Source organism: Pithys albifrons, chromosome 5, assembly GCF_047495875.1.
Source record: "Pithys albifrons albifrons isolate INPA30051 chromosome 5, PitAlb_v1, whole genome shotgun sequence".
Taxonomy (NCBI): Eukaryota; Metazoa; Chordata; class Aves; order Passeriformes; family Thamnophilidae; genus Pithys; species Pithys albifrons.
This window is the reverse complement of record NC_092462.1, coordinates 75,285,779-75,303,642: the sequence shown is the minus strand read 5'-3', so window position 1 is coordinate 75,303,642 and position 17,864 is coordinate 75,285,779. Positions and strand designations below refer to the sequence as shown.

At 46.1% G+C, this 17,864-nt stretch overlaps 1 protein-coding gene across 4 annotated transcripts in view; it reads right to left on the bottom strand.

Moving 5' to 3' along the window:
* Positions 1-17,864, bottom strand: part of ATRN (attractin) — a 182,927-nt gene that overhangs the window by 100,737 nt on the left and 64,326 nt on the right. For all 4 annotated transcript variants that reach the window (XR_011697956.1, XM_071557080.1, XM_071557081.1 and 1 more), the window contains exons 8-12: positions 17,100-17,343; positions 14,655-14,838; positions 9,863-10,017; positions 2,296-2,380; positions 44-264 (exon numbers count right to left, since the gene is read on the bottom strand). Coding sequence is in view for 3 of the 4 variants with exons in the window: in XM_071557080.1 (XP_071413181.1) it covers positions 44-264; positions 2,296-2,380; positions 9,863-10,017; positions 14,655-14,838; positions 17,100-17,343 (889 nt within the window). In the remaining variant the exon portion in view is untranslated. The remainder of the gene's footprint in view (positions 1-43; positions 265-2,295; positions 2,381-9,862; positions 10,018-14,654; positions 14,839-17,099; positions 17,344-17,864) is intronic.

The window sequence follows — 17,864 nt, the reverse complement described above, 5'->3', positions numbered from 1 at the left end:
CCACACCTTTGGCCAAGGGGGATGGAAAGAATGTGGCACCAACCTGGCCTGGGAGGACAGTCCTCCAGGACCTTCTGCTGCTGGTCCAGGGTGGCGTTTTCCCAGGGCACGCAGCGGGATTGGCGCAGATTCCACACGCAGCGGATTCCAGGACCTGCCCCCTGGCAGGAGGACTGGTTGGCAAAAGACTCACACCTCTCAGGGGTGAACTTGAGGATGTCACTCAGGAGGAGGCTGTTGAAGCCTCCAAACACGTACATGGTGCTGGAGAACAGGAAGAGAGAAGGACTCGCAACCATTCCGCGGGGAAATGGGATTGAAGGTCTCAGGGAGGGGTTTTATGGCATTCCACGAGGTATAAATCCAAAGAAATAGCTCCTGGTTAAGGGAAGCACTAAAGAAAAGGTCAAATTTCACTGTTTGAGAGAAGGCAGAGAGACTCAGCACTGAGTCAAACCTGCCCAAGGTCATGGATGGACCTTCCCCTCCAGCCAAAACTCCAGAAACCACCTGAACAACATGGGGAGACAAAAAATGCTGCAAAAATGGGGGATCCTCCTGAAATCTGCAGTGGCAGGAGAGGGAGGAGGGCTGCAAACCTTGGAGATGGCACCACACAATGAAAGCAGAGCCCAGGAACTGTGACAAAACCATTTGGTGCTGTCACTGTCACTGCTCAACACCAGTTTCCATGGGTGGTACCAACCCAGAAGGGTCGTCGTGTCAACTGGGAAACACCAAGTGAGCCCCAAAATAAAATGATGCTCTGGAGGAGAAGGGGGGAGTTTTTTAAACCCCAAAATTCCCCCTGCACTTGGGGATGTCAATGCACAGGGGAAAACACAGTGGGGAAGGTTAAGGCACCTGAATGGAAAAGTTTTCATGGAATAAAAAGCATTTTTAATGTGATTTTTTATTCTGTTTTAGGGTTTCTATGAAATAGAATTTCTCAAATTTGCTTCCAGTGATGTAAATACAGGTGTGCACCTGAAAACAGGGATATCAGCACAGAGGCAAAGCTGGAATCTCACTGAGGATTCCCCCTAAATATTGGGCATCACGTGGCTGGGAAAGAAATGCCCCACGGGATCAGGTGTGTAAACTGGATTTTCTCATGGACAAATTCACATCCCCACAAGGCAAAGGGAGGTTTGGAGAAAGCTCCACTGACACCTCCTGAGAAATGTGAAACAAACTGAAATGTGCAATTAAGAAATGGAGAAGAAATAGAAATACACATAAAAGTAGGAAAAGGGAATAGAAATGTGAAAAGAAAACCAAATTATTGTAAGAAACTAAGTGAGCTGAGACGGTTTAGTGAGCTGAGAGAGTTTGATGAGCTGAGAGGGTTTGGAGAGCTGAGAGGGTTTGGAGAGCTGAGAGAGTTTGGTGAGCTGAGAGAGTTTGGTGAGCTGAGAGGGTTTGGTGAGCTGAGAGGGTTTATTGGTGAGCTGAGATGGTTTAGTGAGCTGAGATGGTTTATTGGTGAGCTGAGAGGGTTTGGTGAGCTGAGATGGTTTATTAGTGAGCTGAGACGGTTTATTGGTGAGCTGAGATGGTTTAGTGAGCTGAGATGGTTTATTGGTGAGCTGAGAGGGTTTAGTGAGCTGAGATGGTTTATTGGTGAGCTGAGAGGGTTTGGTGAGCTGAGATGGTTTATTAGTGAGCTGAGACGGTTTATTAGTGAGCTGAGAGAGTTTGGTGAGCTGAGATGGTTTATTAGTGAGCTGAGACGGTTTATTAGTGAGCTGAGAGAGTTTGGTGAGCTGAGATGGTTTATTGGTGAGCTGAGAGGGTTTAGTGAGCTGAGAGAGTTTGGTCAGCTGAGATGGTTTGGTGAGCTGAGATGGTTTATTAGTGAGCTGAGACGGTTTATTAGTGAGCTGAGACAGTTTATTAGTGAGCTGAGATGGTTTATTGGTGAGCTGAGAGAGTCTGGTGAGCTGAGAGAGTCTGGTGAGCTGAGATGGTTTAGTGACAGTGATCTGTGAGAGTTCAGTCCAATAAAGGGATGATGGGAATTATGTGGATACTGAAGACATTCCAAGAGGGAAGTTTTCAGAGGTTCAGAGAATCATGGAATGGTTTGAGTTGGAAGGAACCTTAAAGCCTATCCCATCCCACCCCCTGCCATGGGCAGAGACACCTTCCACCAGCCCAGGTCACTCCAAGCCCCATCCAGCCTGGCCTGGGACACTCCCAGGGCTGGCACAAGGAGGTTGGTGCCCCAGGCTCAGGCCTCAGTGCCCCTGGGCCCCCTTGGGTGGTGGCTGGGCTGGGCAGCCCTGCCCTTACCTGTTGTAGAGCACGGCCGAGTGTCCGAACCTGTTCACGTCGTGGTGCAGCGCCGGGCGGGGCAGGAGCGACCAGCGGTCACAGGCTGTGGGGAAACAGTGCTCAGAGACAGCTCCAGGACAGGGAGTGGGACAATCCCACAGCACAGCCCTCCCTGAACATTCCTAAAAGTATTGGGGATCTTCCAGGAGAGACACTGAGAGGCTGGAGAGTGGTCAGGAACGGAGCTGGGAAGGGGCTGAAGCAGCAGAGGGAGAAAGCTGGAAAAGGACCAGGGGGTGCTGGTACCAGTGGTGGGACATGAGCCCAGGTGTGCCCAGGTGGGCAAGAGGCCAATGGCACCTGGATTGCCCCATCCCTGTGCTGGCACTGCTGGGGCACCTCCAGCCCTGGGGCAGCTCTGGGACCCTCAGACAGGAGACACTGAGGGGCTGGAGTGTGTGCAGGGCAGGGAATGGAGCTGGGAAGGGGCTGGAGCAGCAGGAACAGCTGAGGGAGCTGGGAGGGCTCAGCCTGGAGGAAAGGAGGCTCAGGGGGGACCTTCTGGATCTCTGCAATCCCTGCCAGGAGGGGGGAGACAGGAGGGTGTGGGGTGATAGCCCTGATCTGAGTTGAGGGAAACACCTCAGCCCCCTGGAGGGATGTTTGAACCATTGGCAGGGGACAAAGAGACTCCAGTGGCTCCCTGGAAGTGCTTATTGATGGGGTTACCAGGAATGGAGTGTCATGGAAATGACATGGCCCTTCTTCCCCACACCCTGTGACACCCTGCAGAGCCCCAAGCAGCACAGGAGGACCCAAGGACCTCAGGCACCTGTCACCCCCAAAACTATTAGTGACTATAATTACTCACTCTACCTAAAGAAAAAGGGTATAAAAAGATTGGATATGACCAAAAACTGGGGAGAAAACTTCCACCACCTCTGGGAGGGCAACCTGCGAGCTGTCCTGTCTGCCCCCACCCCATGGGACACTGCAGGGGTGAGTCACCAATTTCTACTCTGTTTCCCTGTGCCTCACTAATTATAATTAGCTATAACTCACCAGGTGTATATGGGTTAGTGGGAAGCAGCTCTTTTCTCCTTGTTGCTTTTGCTTTGGGTTACTGAGTGTGTTTAACTGTGGGGTTGAGTTGTGTTTGTGGTTAGTGATCCTCTGCTAGTTAAGTTTGTGTTGAGCTGTTGTGTTTGTGGTTACTAGTTCTCCGCTAGTTGAGTTTGTGTTGAGCTGTTGTTTGTGGTGAGTAATCCTCTGCTAGTTAAGCTTGGTTGAGCTGTTGTGTTTGTGGTTACTAGTTCTCCGCTAGTTAAGCTTGTGTTGAGCTGTTGTTTGTGGTGAGTAATCCTCTGCCAGTTAAGCTTGGTTGAGCTGTTGTGTTTGTGGTTACTAATCCTCTGCCAGTTAAGCTTGGTTGAGCTGTTGTGTTTGTGGTTACTAGTTCTCCGCTAGTTGAGTTTGTGTTGAGCTGTTTTGTTTGTGGTTAGCAATCCTCTGCTAGTTAAGCTTGTCTTAAGCTATTGTGTTTGTGGTTAGTGATCCTCTGCTAGTTAAGCTTGGTTGAGCTGTTGTGTTTGTGGTTAGTAACCTGTTACTAAGTTTCTCATGGGTGGGTTATACTGCTGGAGTTGCTGTAAAATGTGTTTTGTGCCAGTTTCTTTTGGGTTTTTTGTCATCAATTAAACCCAATCCTGCAGTTGAATGTTATCACTGACTCAGCAACCCATACAGTCATTGTCACCATTGTATTAATAAAAATTATTTCAGGGGCTGATACAGAGAAAGTGATTTTTCTTGCTATTAAGTGTAGTCCCCAAACTGAGTGTCCAAGCCTTTTCCAGGCAGTTGCTGCTCTGGTTGTCTCTTCAGGCTGAGCTGGGTTGGATAAAGCTTTGATGTTCTGGAGACACTTAGTAAGTTCTCCCTGGCTAAAGTGTGGTCCTCACAAGGAGGTGCAAACCCTTTCCAGTCTCTGTTCTGTCCCCAGTTCAACAGGCAGTGCCGGGTTCACAAAGCTTTGATTATTCTGAGGGTGCTTCCAACCAGTAACTTTATATTAATCCAGGAGTAGGATAAGAAATATTTGCATTTCTTCCCCTCTCCTTTTCACATGACAGAGGGATTTGGTCTCTTATCCCAAAGCCCAGGACAAGAGGAAGCTGCTTTTCCTCCTCTACTCCTGGAATTTCTGTAACAAGCTCAGTTTTGATCTGTTTACATGTGAATTAATTTTGCCCCAGACCAGCATCAGTGACAACAGAGGTTTATCTTTTCCTTTATTTCCATTGCAATTAAACTCCTGGAGGGCAGATATACATATTTTTTATTTTTTTTTTTTCACTCATCACAGCTTAGGGATTTGTGGCTTGTTATTTTTTTAATACAATGTGAGATTATTCCATCTTTTTCTATTAGCATAATATTTGTAAGTTCTGCTTCATTTTTCACTTGGTTTCTCAGGTAATTTTTTTTTTCCTTTGGGCACCATGAAAAAAAAACCCAAGCTAAGAAACATCCAACCCACTGAGCAAAGGAATAAAAGCAGGGAAAGTCAGTCCAAGTCATGTCACTCCAAGGCCACAAAGGGGCTCACCTTGGGGAGCAGCTCCCCAGGGGCAGTTGGATGCAATTTATGCAATTAAAGAGACAAAAGTCAATCTGCTGTAAAGATCCACAGAGCCCTCAAATAATCCCAAGATTCTTTCCTAGAAGATAAAACTGCTGTGCCATGGACTGGAAAAAAAAAAAACAACATAAAAAAACAGCCCAGAAACCAAACTAGTCCATTGATCAGCTGAGAGGGAAAAAAAAAAAGCCAAAATTCATTATTTTATACCAAATCCCATTGGAAAATTGTTGTGTAAAACAACAGCTCCAAGAGCAGTTTGGTCCAAAAGTGATGATGAATAAAAGACACAGGACCCTGTTGGATTTAATACTTCCATAAATTGTGATTTTCAAGCGTATTTTTACATGTCATTTGCTCAATTTTTGAAGAATTTAACCTATCCCAGATCATTCCCAAGCCAAGAACACACAACTCCAATTTTTAGCAGGAGAATTCAGCAAAACTGGACAGCAATTTGCAATTTTTTAGCCACTAAATTGTGTGTTATGTGAGGCCAAGAAATATATTTTTTTAGATTAACAGAAGGCCTGGAATGTTTTGCTTTCTAAGCTTCTTTCTCATCTTTAACCAAAGATCAACTATTGGAAAAAACAAATAATTCTGAGACTACCAAGAATCTTCTCCTTCTTGATTCAGGAGTTAAGCCAAGCCTAAAACTTCCAGGATTTATGAAATGTACTGTTCAAACAGTTAATTTTTTTATGAAAATGTGCAGCCTCAATCTGCTCAAGTGAAGGAGGAAGGATAAGAAATATTAATAAATTCTCAGATCTCCCCAAGCTGCTGAAACCCAGCACAAATCTGGTGGCATCTGGTGGCATCTGGTGGCACCTGGTGGCATCTCCCCTCCAAAAAAGGAGATTTTATGTCCCCAAAACACTCAGAGAATGTGCTCTGATTACAGGAAAAGTTGATGATGTAAATTAATTAATTCCAAAATAAGTGTTTATGGCAAAGGTTAGGAAAGGTTGGGTTTGAAGCCTTGGTTTAGGCTGGGCTTAATATCCCAGTTTTCTCCAAGCATCGCTGTGATCACTAATCAATCTAATCACTAATCAATCAGGGTCATTAAAAAACAAGATGTAAAAAATGAGCAGCCCAGCCAAGCAGATTAGTAGCAAATTAGGGAATAAGATAATTATTGAGCATCTCCTCTGAAGGCTCTTGGAAAAAACTGACCTTGTTTGGTTGTCTCTGGGTAAGCTGAGCCTTGGGAATACCAAGGGATAGAACCAGGGATTGGATTTATGGAGGGAACGGGACCAAAGGAATTAATTCCTGAAGAAAAAGGGGTTTCTTTTTGGAAAAAAAGCTGCTCTTTGTGGGGTGAGAGTCCCTTCCCTGAGGAATGAGGGGAGACAAGAACACCAAAACTCCTTTCACCCCAATAATAAAATAAAGTAAAATGAAATAAAATGAAATTAAATGAAATAAAAAAATAAAAAATGAAATAAATAAAATAGATTTTAAAAAAGTAAATAAAATTAAATGAAGTAAAATAAAATAAAGTAAAAAAAGAAAAATGAAATAAAATTAAGTAAAAGAAAAGAAAATACAGTAAACCAAAGTAAAATAGAATAAAATTGAAATAAAAATAAAATAAGGTAAAATGAAGTAAAATAAAATGAAAATGAAATGAAATAAAGTAAAATAAATAAAATGAAAATGAAATGAAATAAAGTAAAATAAATAAAATAAAAATCAAATGAAATAAAGTAAAATAAAAATCAAATAAAATAAAGTAAAATAAAATAAAGTAAAATAGAGTAAAATAAAGTAAAATAAAGTAAAATAAAATAAAATAAAACAAAAGTAAATGAAAATAAAATAAATTAAATAAAATAAAGTAAAATAAAATAAAATAGAGTAAAAAAAATTAAGTAAAGTAAAATAAAATAAAAATAAAATGAAGTAAAGTAAAATAAAAATAAAAATAAAATAAAATAAATTAAAATAAATTAAAATCAAGTAAAATAAAAATTAAATGAGTAAAAAAAATTAAGTAAAATAAAATAAAAATAAAATGAAGTAAAGTAAAATAAAAATAAAAATTAAAAATAAAATAAAAATTAAAAATAAAATAAAAATTAAAAATAAAATAAAATAAAATAAAATAAAATAAAATAAAATAAAATAAAATAAAATAAAATAAAATAAAATAAAAGTAAGCTCTAAATCTCAGGGTAAAACCTGTAAGAGTGAGCCCAGAACTCCCTCCATGGCCCAGGAACCTGCCTGGCAGCTGAACTGCAGCCAAAGGAGCAGCACTGTTGGCCTATTTTGGCACAGGAATGTAAACTGGGCTTTAAATCCAACAGACAGTGCAATAGGTCAGGGCAGACAGCAGAAAATAGCAAGAAAAATCAATCATTGTTGCAATCAAAGGTGAAAAAAATAAACTGTGGATGGTTCTCAGAGAATCATGGAATGGTTTGGGTTGGAAGGGACTTTACAGACCATCAATTCCCACCCAGGGACACCTTGCACTGTCCCAGGTTGCTCCAAGCCCTCTCCAACCTGGTGAAGTTTTAATCCTTCAAGGAAAAAAATAAAGAAAGAAAATGAAAACAGAGCCAGCTACAAAAATTCCACAAGGATTTGGAAATTCCACAGGACTGGAAATCACAGGAGGAGGAAGGGACTGACCCCACTGACAAAGGGCAAAATGGCACAAGGGTGTGAAACCCACCTGAGTTTCCCTCTCCCAAAGTGAGGTCTCAGTGGACACCCACTCCAAGATCTCACACTGACATGATTATTATTTCTGGGAATCCATCATGGAAAGCCACATTTAGGGAATTCTGAGAGAAAAAAGTGAATGTCACAGTAGAGAATGTTATTTTTTTCCCCATGTGAGTTATCTGGCTGTGTATGCACCTTCTTTTAGATAATTCCAACTCTTCTTTTTTTCTTAAATTCCTCACCTCTGGACTCCCAAATCCCAAATAAATGCTGCCCTCTCCTGGCTATTCCAACTCAGCAAACCCAACATCCTAATCTGCCTTTCCTGCTGATAAAAGCAGCTAAAACATCAGAGTGCACTGCACAGGCTGAGTTTCAGCAGCTTCCAGTACTGCAAACTGTCCTAAAAACTTACATTTCTCACCAAATTGTAGATTAAAACCCACTCAAAATATCAGCAGAGCTTCTGGCTGAGACAGCAGAACAGGAACCAGCCTCAAGTTGTGTCAGGGGACGGCTAAATTGGATCTGAGGATGAACTTTTGGTCACTTGTCCAGCCCTGGCACAGTGTGGGTGCCCATGCCTGGAATGTTCAGGAAACACGTGGCTGTGGCACTTGGGACATGATCTGGTGGTGAACACAGTGGTGCTGGTTGATGCTTTGACCTCATGACCTTAAAGGTCTTTTCCCACCCTAATGATTCCCTGATTTTATGATTCTACAACAACATGCTGTTTGAAACTTAATTTTTAATGCCCAGGGTTGTGTATAAACTGCTGACAAAGGACCTGTTGCTGTGCCTGGACACAGAATCACAGAATGGATTGGGTTGGAAAAGACCTCCCAGATCATCAAGTCCAACCCTTGGGCCAACTCCAGTCCCTTTACCAGGTCATGGCACTCAGTGCCACGGCCAAGCTCAGCTGAGAAACCTCCAGGGATGGGGAATCCACCCCATCTCTGGGCAGCCCATTCCAATGCCTGAGCACTCTCTCTGCAAAGAAGTTTTTTCTGCTCTCCAACTTCAATTTCCCCTGGCAGAGCATCACTGCACCACCTAATCTGCTTGGCATTGTGGAGCAACCCATGAGCATCTCCTGATCCCACAGCACAACACACCCAGCAGGGAACTCAGCCCCCTTTGAACAGGAATTTCGGGGGTTCTCAGACCTTCTTGGAGGACTCACTGATCTCACAGGCCATGAAGTCAGAGGAGAAGCACTTGGGCCTGAGATCAGCTCAGCTGGTTAAAACTTGGTTGTAATAATGCCAAGGTCATGGGTTCAATCCCCTGTGTGGGTCATTGACTGAAGAGTTGGACTCGATGATCCTTGTGGGTCCCTTTCAACTCAGAACAGTCTGGGATTCTGTGAAATGCCTGTTTCAAATATCATCCTAATTTTTGAAGCCCAGGGTTGTGTCTAAACTGCTGACAAAGCTCCTGCTGCTGTGCCTGGACATTCCTGCCCCACCTCATCTGCTTGGGATTGTGGAGCAACCCACGAGCATCTCCTGAAGCCACAGCACAACAAACCCAGCAGGGAAAGCAGGTCCCCTGGAACAGGACTTTGGGGGTGTGATAGATTGATCCAGGCTCTTTCCTAGTAAGCAGATGTAACTAGGGAGCGGCCTGTCTCCTTGGTATTCCTCACCCATTCTTTCCACTCCCTCAGGACAAAGAAGGATATGAGACAGGGGATAGGAAGTTTTGGGGTTTTTCAGTATCCAGTGAGGGTGGAGTGCAGGGAGTTCTTTGCTGCTCTCGGTCCCTTATCAGAGCCAGGCAGAAGATCAGGGAAAAAACATGAGTGAGACCCCCACGTGAGAGAAGGGGCTACTTTTCTTCCAAGAGTGGTTGGTGGGATTGTGTTTTACTGGTTTACTTGGTGGGTGGGTGCGGGTGTTTTTGTACCCATTCCTTTTGGTTTTGTCTCTTTGTTGCCCCTGTTTTCTCCTTCCCTTTTTTCCCTTCCTTTTTCCTTTCCCTATTGTGGGTGCAAATTGTATACACATAATTGTGGACATTTAGAGAATATACATATGTATATATATATACACACACACACACACACATACATATATATATACATACATATATATAGAGAGAGAGAGACTTGGGTCAGTTTCATTCAAGTTTTTTTCTCCCCTTGCCCTTTCCCTGCTTTGAGGAGCGGGGGGAGAAGAGGGGTGAGCTCAGGCTGGAAGGCCAGGATGGAACAAAGACAGGGGGGTTCTCAGCCCTTCTGGGAGGACTCACCGATGTCATAGGCCATGAAGTCCGAGGAGAAGCACTTGGCCCCGTGGCTCATGGAAGTGTCATTGTGGGTGTTGCCCCCAAACACCAACATGGTCCCGCTGATGATCACGGCCGAGTGGAGGTACCGGAAGAACCTGCTGTCCTTCAGGATGGTCCTTGAGGAATGAAAACACACCTGTCAGCAGCCTGAAAAGCACCTGGCAAAGACAGACCAAGCCTAAATCCAAGCTGGACGAGGTTTCAGAGAAGCAGGGTAAGGGTTTAACTGCTTTTCCTGATGTGTCTTTAACAACTTCCTTTGGGTGCTGTTCGGTTCCTCCTGGAATTTCAATCTCATCTTCCCACCTACTGTCCCAGTTCAGCAGGTGGGAACAGTTTATCCCTGGGTGGGTGTGACCAAAGTTGGGCATTCTCCACCCTCCATTCATTGCCCACCAACTCTTCCCAATGGCCCATTGGCAGCAGCTGCCCAGGGCACACCTGAGCCCTCAGGCTGGGAGCTGGCTGGGAAAGAAGCCTGCCAGAGGAGCTGGGAGAACTCCCCTCCAGGGACTCCTTGGCACCTCCACACCCACCTGAGGGCTCAGCTCTGCTCAGGGGCCAGCAACCATTCCAAAATCTCCCCTGACTCCCAGAGTCAGATCCCCCAGGGTGGAACTCCCTGCCCTGGGGGAGGCACTGGGGGCTCCCACCCAAACCTGAAGGGAGACAATCTTGGGCTTTGGGGACCTCTGGAACCACTCATGGGATCCAGAGGAGGCGCAGTCCCTGGACAGGAGGAGCCCACCACTCTCCCCCAGACTGTGCCATCATCTGCACCAACAGGTTTGTCCCTTCCTTTGCCTTTGGACTCGAGGGAACCACATGGGGCTCAGCACAGGGGCCACCAAACCCCCCTGTGTTTGTGCCCCAGGGGGTGGGTTAGACTGCTGGGGTTGGGGGTTAAACCCAATTTCTCTTTGTGCCATTGCATTTATTGTAATATTGTTATTAAATTGTAACTCTGACTTATAACCTCTTTTCTGTTGGGTTCATTTCTCCTGCAGGTTCACCTTTAAACCAGCACATCTGCTTGACCAGTTTGTGGGAGAAATGGGTCTATCAGAGCCTCCTGCCAAAGCTGTGGATCTTCAGATCATCTGTTCCTTCCCTGGGGTTTCTCAGGTTTTCACTCTAACTGGGCTGGTGAGCAGAGTCAGCCTGGAGGGACTCCAGTGTTTTACAACTCTGCTTTTACAGCAACCCAAAGGATCTTTCACAGTGAGCAGCAGCTGCTGCTCAAACTCAAAAATGCTGTTTTAAGGAAATTTGTGCAACTCCTAAAAGTGGAGCTTCATACCTGCCCAACTCAACAGCTCATCGTGGGGAGGACTAATCAAAGTCACTGCTGAGCTCATCGTTAATCACTAGGATTGATGGCACTGAGCACAAAGGGTCATCCTTCCTGGAATTTTTCTACTGCTCTGAGAGGGTTTGGGTTGAGGGAGGGGATCCTGCCCCTGTGCCCCCTCAGGGGAGCCCCCAAACCTCCCAGAGCTGCCCCAGCTCTGGGCAACAACAGCCCAAGGCCGTGGAGCTGCTGCAGCGAGTGCAGAGGAGGCCCCAGAGATGCTGCAGGGCTGGAGCCCCTCTGGGCTGGAGCCAGGCTGGGAGAGCTGGGGGGGGTCACCTGGAGAAGAGAAGGCTCCAGGGAGACCTGAGAGTCCCTGGCTGGGCCTGAAGGGGCTCCAGGAGAGCTGGAGAGGGATTGAGGACAAGGCCTGGAGGGACAGGACACAGGGAATGGCTTCCCACTGCCAGAGGGCAGGGATGGGTGGCAGGACATGGGCTGAAGCTGCACCAGGGGAGGGGCAGGTTGGACATGAGGAAGAATTTCCTCACAGAAGGGGTGGTTGGGCATTGGAAGGGGTTGCCCAGAGAGGTGGTGGAGTCCCATCCCTGGAGGTGTCCAAGGAAAGGCTGGAGGTGGCACTTGGTGCCATGGGCTGGTCTCCAAGGTTGTGTTTGGTCATAGGTTGGACTCGATGATCTTGGGGGTCTTTTTCAACCCAAATAATCCTGTGAGATGGAAGATTAAAGAGAAATCCTTGGCTGGGAGGGTGGGCAGGCCCTGGCACAGGTTGGGCAGAGAAGCTGTGGCTGCCCCATCCCTGGAAGTGTCCAAGGCCAGGTTGGAGCACCCTGGGCTACTGGGAGGTGTCCCTGCCCATGGCAGGGGTGGGACTGGGTGGAGTTTAAAGTCCCTTCCACCAAAGGACACCAAGCTGAGCACGTGGGTGACACGCCTGAGGGCTGGGATGGCATCCAGAGGGACCTGCACAAGGAGGGGCAGAGAGTCCATGGGAACCTCAGGAGATTTAACAAGGAAGAGAAGGCCTAAACCACTGAGGAATAAAAAAAGGAGTCACTGCCACACAAAAGCAGCAGAGACAGAGCTGACAGTGCCACCCCCCAGGGCTGCCCAGCCTGCCACAGCCAAGGTGACAGGGGAAGTTGGTGCTGCAGCAGTTTGGAAGAACTTTGTCACATCTGGGCCATTTTCTGCCTGTTCAGCCACATTTCGTGCCCCAGGGAGGAACTGGAGGGTCAACAGGAGCCAGAAAAAAGTGTGTGAAGGGAGCAGGAAGAAAGAGGCTGGAAGTTGGTCCCTCATCACTTCTCTCATCAGCACAGACTCACAGAGAGTTGTTGCAGGAACACAAAGTATCTTAACACTCAAAAAAAGACTCAAATTTATATTTGCTAATTCAAAGATAGGCTCCTTTTTGGCAGGAGCTTTCAGAAACAGCTTCAGGAAAACCACAAAGTTAAGGAGAACGTGTTCCACCTCCAAGTTGAGAGGTGTGGCCACAGCCCTGTAATAAAACTCACCTTTGGGCAGAAACAAATGACAGATTTCAGCTTCAGAAAGGGACATTTCAAGCAGTTACAGAAAATGGGGTTGTAATAGAAAATCTTTTACAGCCTTAACTGCAGAATAAATTATCCCTCACTTGGCTGCAGTGACTGCACTCAGATGCACAGGCTGGCAAGAAAAAACCATCCAGTACTTTCTTTTTCAGCTTGAACAGAACAATAGATTAAAGTGGATTGCTTGGCTCGTTCACAGCCTTGATTAGAGGTGATTACATGATTCTTTATTCATCAAGAGATATAAAAATAAGAGATCCAAGAGCACAGCAACGATCCTGAATGCAGGGAGATATAAACCCTCTTCAAATCCTCCATCCCCTTGGCCACTGCTGTGGGGTGATGGCCCCTGATGAGCCCTGATGGGTTGAGGGAAAGGCCTCAGTCCCCCTGCAGGGATGCTCCAAGCAGAGGACAAAGGCTTTCAAACATAAGAGTAACACAGGGTGGAGTGTTGTTTGAGGAATGACATGGCCCTCCTTTGTGATATCTTCTATAACCACCTCTCCTCAAGCATCACCATCACTCCTCCAATAGATTGACTATTAGTCACAAAACCACATGAAGGAAAAAAAAAAGGTATAAAAAGTGTGGAGTTTAAACTCCAGCAAGGAGGGAGAACTGCCACTGTCTGTGTGAGGGGAACTGCTGCAGCTTGTCCTGTCTCCTCCTCCTCCTCCTGGAACAATGTAGGGGTGAGAAGACCATGTGCTTTCTATTTTCTAAACTTCACTTTCTTACAAAGCTTATTCCTTTATACATTCTATCTTACATCTTACGCCAACACCTACTTTGATTCTTGCTTTATAAGCATTTCCTTTACTAACTGTGTTTTGCTGCCTTAATACCAATAACAGTAACTTGCTTCACACTTTGCTACTTTATATTGGTTATTGCTTTTTGCCATTCTTACTTTATAAGCCCAGCTCTGTTTTGCAACTCCAGTAACTTGCTTTACTTTCAATGTGCAGCTTCTTTTACAGCATGTGTGTTGATAAGAAGCAGTTCTGTTCTTTCCTTTTGTTTTGTGTTACAGAGAGAGGGGTGTGCAAGATATTTTATTGTCCTGTGTTATTGAGAGAGTGTCTGGGTAAGTGTTTTAGGTGGCTGGTTTTAGTTAGTAGTTCTTTGTTGCTGGCTTCTGTCTGTTGTGAAAAGGGGATACATTGGTGTGTTGTAACTTTAGTGTGTTTATCTCTGTAGAATGTGTGTTTTGTGCTGGTTTCTTTTGGGGTCTTTTATTATCAATTAAATACAATCCTGCAGCTGAACGTTCTCACCGGCAAAGCAGAACCCACAAGAACTGTCACATATTTGTATTAATACATGTTATTTCAGAACCCACAAGAACTGTCACATATTTGTATTAATAAAGGTTATTTCAGAACCCACAAGAACTGTCACATATTTGTATTAATACATGTTATTTCAGAACCCACAAGAACTGTCACATATTTGTATTAATAAATGTTATTTTGGGAGCTGTTGTGGGGAAAGTTCTTTGCTGGCTTAAGTGTGGCTTCATATTAGAGGTCAGAAACCCTTCCAACCTGTGGGCTGTCCATTAGTTGACAGACAGTGTTGGGGACATAAGGATCTGATTGTCTAGAAGTGCTTATTGCTAATAATTTTCTCTCTGGCTTAAGTGTGGTCCTCACAGGGGAGTCAAAAATCTTTCCAGCCTGTGTTCTGTCCTAGTCCAGCAAGCAGTGCTGGGTTCATAAAGCTTTGATTACTCCAAGGGCACTTCTAGCCAATAACTTTTATTAATACAGTTAAGACTAGAAATCTTTGCATTTCTGTCTCCCTCCTCCCTTTCATGTGACAACTACAACTAAAATATGAGGTGGGAAAGAGAGGAAAAAGGAGGAAAATCACTTACCACATCCGAGAATCAACCTCATATTTGTAGAGATCATCTGCCAGCCTGTACTTGTTGGCACTGAAGGCTTTGTAACCTCCATGGATATAAATTGCCCTGGTATTTGGATCATAAACGCTGCTGTGGCCATACCCCCCTTGCACCAAAGCTCCACTGGTCTGCAAAATGCTCCAGGTGTTTGTCACTGAAAAACAGGAGTGACAAAACAAGCCATTAATAACTCATTAATAACACAGTGAGATAAATTGGGATTCCCTTCACTCAGATTTACACAGTCTCCATCACCTCACAGCCAAAAATACCTTGCTTCAAGGAGTGTGCTGGCAAAAAGGGTTGTAAAGCGCTTTTAATTAGAGCAGAAATAGCTTTTTCCCAGCCATTTATTGCACTTTGCAGATAATTCAAGTAAATGAGAGATCAAAAGTACTGAAATAATAGATTGCATTGCAATGACATGAAAATATCAGCACTGGGGCTTGATCTGGAATGGGACCCAAGAGCACTTTTACTTTTTAGATATATATAAATACATATATATAAAGCCAGCCAGCACTGAAGCCAAGTGTGACTGTGAAGAACAGGGCAATTAAAAACTAATATGTGATTAATGGGCCTGTATCTCCCTCACTAAAATAACATTGGTCTGAAGCACTTTAGACATAACAGGGCAGCAACTGGCATAAAAATGCCAAATTCCACAGCCAATCTCTGCAGAGAGTGCAGGATTTAACCTATCCCAGATCATTCCCAAGGCCAGGGCAGGGCAGGGCAGGCACACAGAGGGCAGAGCAGCTGCAGAGGCTGTAAGAGCACACAGGGCACAAACAGGACACTGCCCATGTCACTCCAGGAGGAGGAAAACTGCCTCCTGTGGCCTCCAGAGAACCCAGATCCAGGAGATCCTCTGGGTCAGGATGGCTGCAGGACAAAGACAAGCGGCTGAAAGTGGAGAGAATGGCACTAATTTTGAGAATAATCAATAAATACCTGTTAGGAACTTCCTGTGCTTAACCACAAGCCCTGCCTGGGCAGCAGAGCCAGGGAGGTGCCTCCATTCCCAAGTCACGTGGTTCAGCTCACCTGCAGACCCTCCTGTGCCCCACCAGAAACCTCTGGATCCCAAAATCACAGCCTGGCTTTTCCCAGAGATGTCAGAACTTCCTGTGCCTACACTCCTGAGTCAGTTCAGTTCACCTGCAGAGCCTCCTGTGCTCCATCAGAAACCTCTGGATCCTAAAATCATAGCCTGGCTTTCCCCAGGGATGTGGGAACTTCCAGTGCCTCCATTCCCAAGTCAGGTGGTTCAGGTCACCTGCAGACCCTCCTGTGCTCCACTAGAAACCTCTGGATCCCAAAATCCCAGCCTGGCTTTTCCCAGAGATGTAGGAACTTCCTGTGCTTAACCACAAGTCCTGGCTGGGCAGCAGAGCCAGGAGGTACCTCCATTCCCAAGTCAGGTGGTTCAGGTCATCTGCAGACCCTCCTGAGCTCCACCAGAAACCTCTGGATTCCAAAATCCCAGCCTGGCTTTTCCCAGGACTGTGGGAACTTCCTGTGCCTCCACTCCTGAGTCAGGTGGTTCAGGTGACCTGTAGACCCTCCTGCGCTCCACCAGAAACCTCTGGATCCCAAAATCCCAGCCTGGCTTTTCCCAGGGATGTGGGAACTTCCTGTGCCCCACCAGAAACTTCTGGATTCCAAAATCACTTCTGAGGGAGCTGGGGGGGGTGTTTAGCCTGGAGAAGAGGAGGCTCAGAGGTGACCTCAACACTGTCTGGAACTGCCTGAAGGGAAGTTCTGGCCAGGTGGGGGTTGGTCTCTTCTCCCAGGCACTCAGCAATAGGACAAGGGGGCACGATGGGCTCAAGCTCTGCCAGGGGAAATTGAAGCTGGAGAGCAGAAAAATCTTCTTTGCAGAGAGAGTGCTCAGGCATTGGAATGGGCTGCCCAGAGAGGGGGTGGATTCCCCATCCCTGGAGGTTTTTCAGCTGAGCTTGGCCGTGGCACTGAGTGCCATGATCTGGTAAAGAGACTGGAGTTGGCCCAAGGGTTGGACTTGATGATCTCAGAGGTCTTTTCCAACCCAATCCATTCTCTGATTCTGTGATTCTCATTTTTCTCAGCAGCAGGGGGAAGGAGACTGAGTTTGTACTGGGTAATTGGCATTTTCATTTTCAAGGGCTTTTCTTCCCTTCTCCCTCTTCTCAGCAGGAGGGAGGGGAGACCGACTCTGTGTTGGGCAGTTGGCATTTTGTCAGCTCAACCCAAGACATTATTCTATTAAAACATATATTCTATTAAACATATATTCTATTAAACATATATTCTATTAAACATACATTCTATTAAACATATATTCTATTATACAAATATTCTATTATACAAATATTCTATTCAAAGTTCAATAACAGACCCCCCCAGGGCTGGGCAGAGGGCTGTGCTCACCCAGGTTGTACTCCTGCACGTTGCTGATGTAGCCATAGAGGGGACAGTGGCCGAAGATGACGAGCATGACGGTGCTGTTGTCCCGCAGGGTGACCATGTGGGCAGAGTGCCCCACCACGGCGTACTGCTCCTTAGCACGGGGAGCCAGCTGTGCCCAGCTGTGGTTGGCAGTGTGGAACACCCACAGCTGGCTGCTCACGTTGCCCGTGGCATCGATCTTCCCACCGTACATGTAGATGTTGCCCTGGGAGAAGGCACAGAGAGTGAGGACACGGGTTTGGGAAAGGGTTGAGAGGGAAGGGATGGATTTCTGGTCTGAGGGAACTAAAATTACTTAATGAAGTCCTCTGGAAAAGGGGTTGGAGAGAGTGATGGAGGGACAGGACACAGGGAATGGCTTCCCACTGCAAGAGGGATATTGGGAAGGAATTCCTGGCTGGGAGGGTGGGCAGGCCCTGGCACAGGTTGGGCAGAGAAGCTGTGGCTGTCCCATCCCTGGGAGTGTCCAAAGCCAGGTTGGAGCACCCTGGGCTGGTGGGAGGTGTCCCTGCCCATGGCAGGGAATTGGAACTAAATCATTTTTAAGGTTCCTTCCAACCCAACCGCTCTGTGGTTCTACAAATACACTGATGAACATTTCAAGTACAGCGATTTCATACCATAATTTGGGACATCAGAGGAGCAACAACAGACTGGTAGAGTTCAGCCTGGAGAAGAGAAGGCTCCAGGGACACCTGAGAGCCCCTGGCAGGGCCTGAAGGGGCT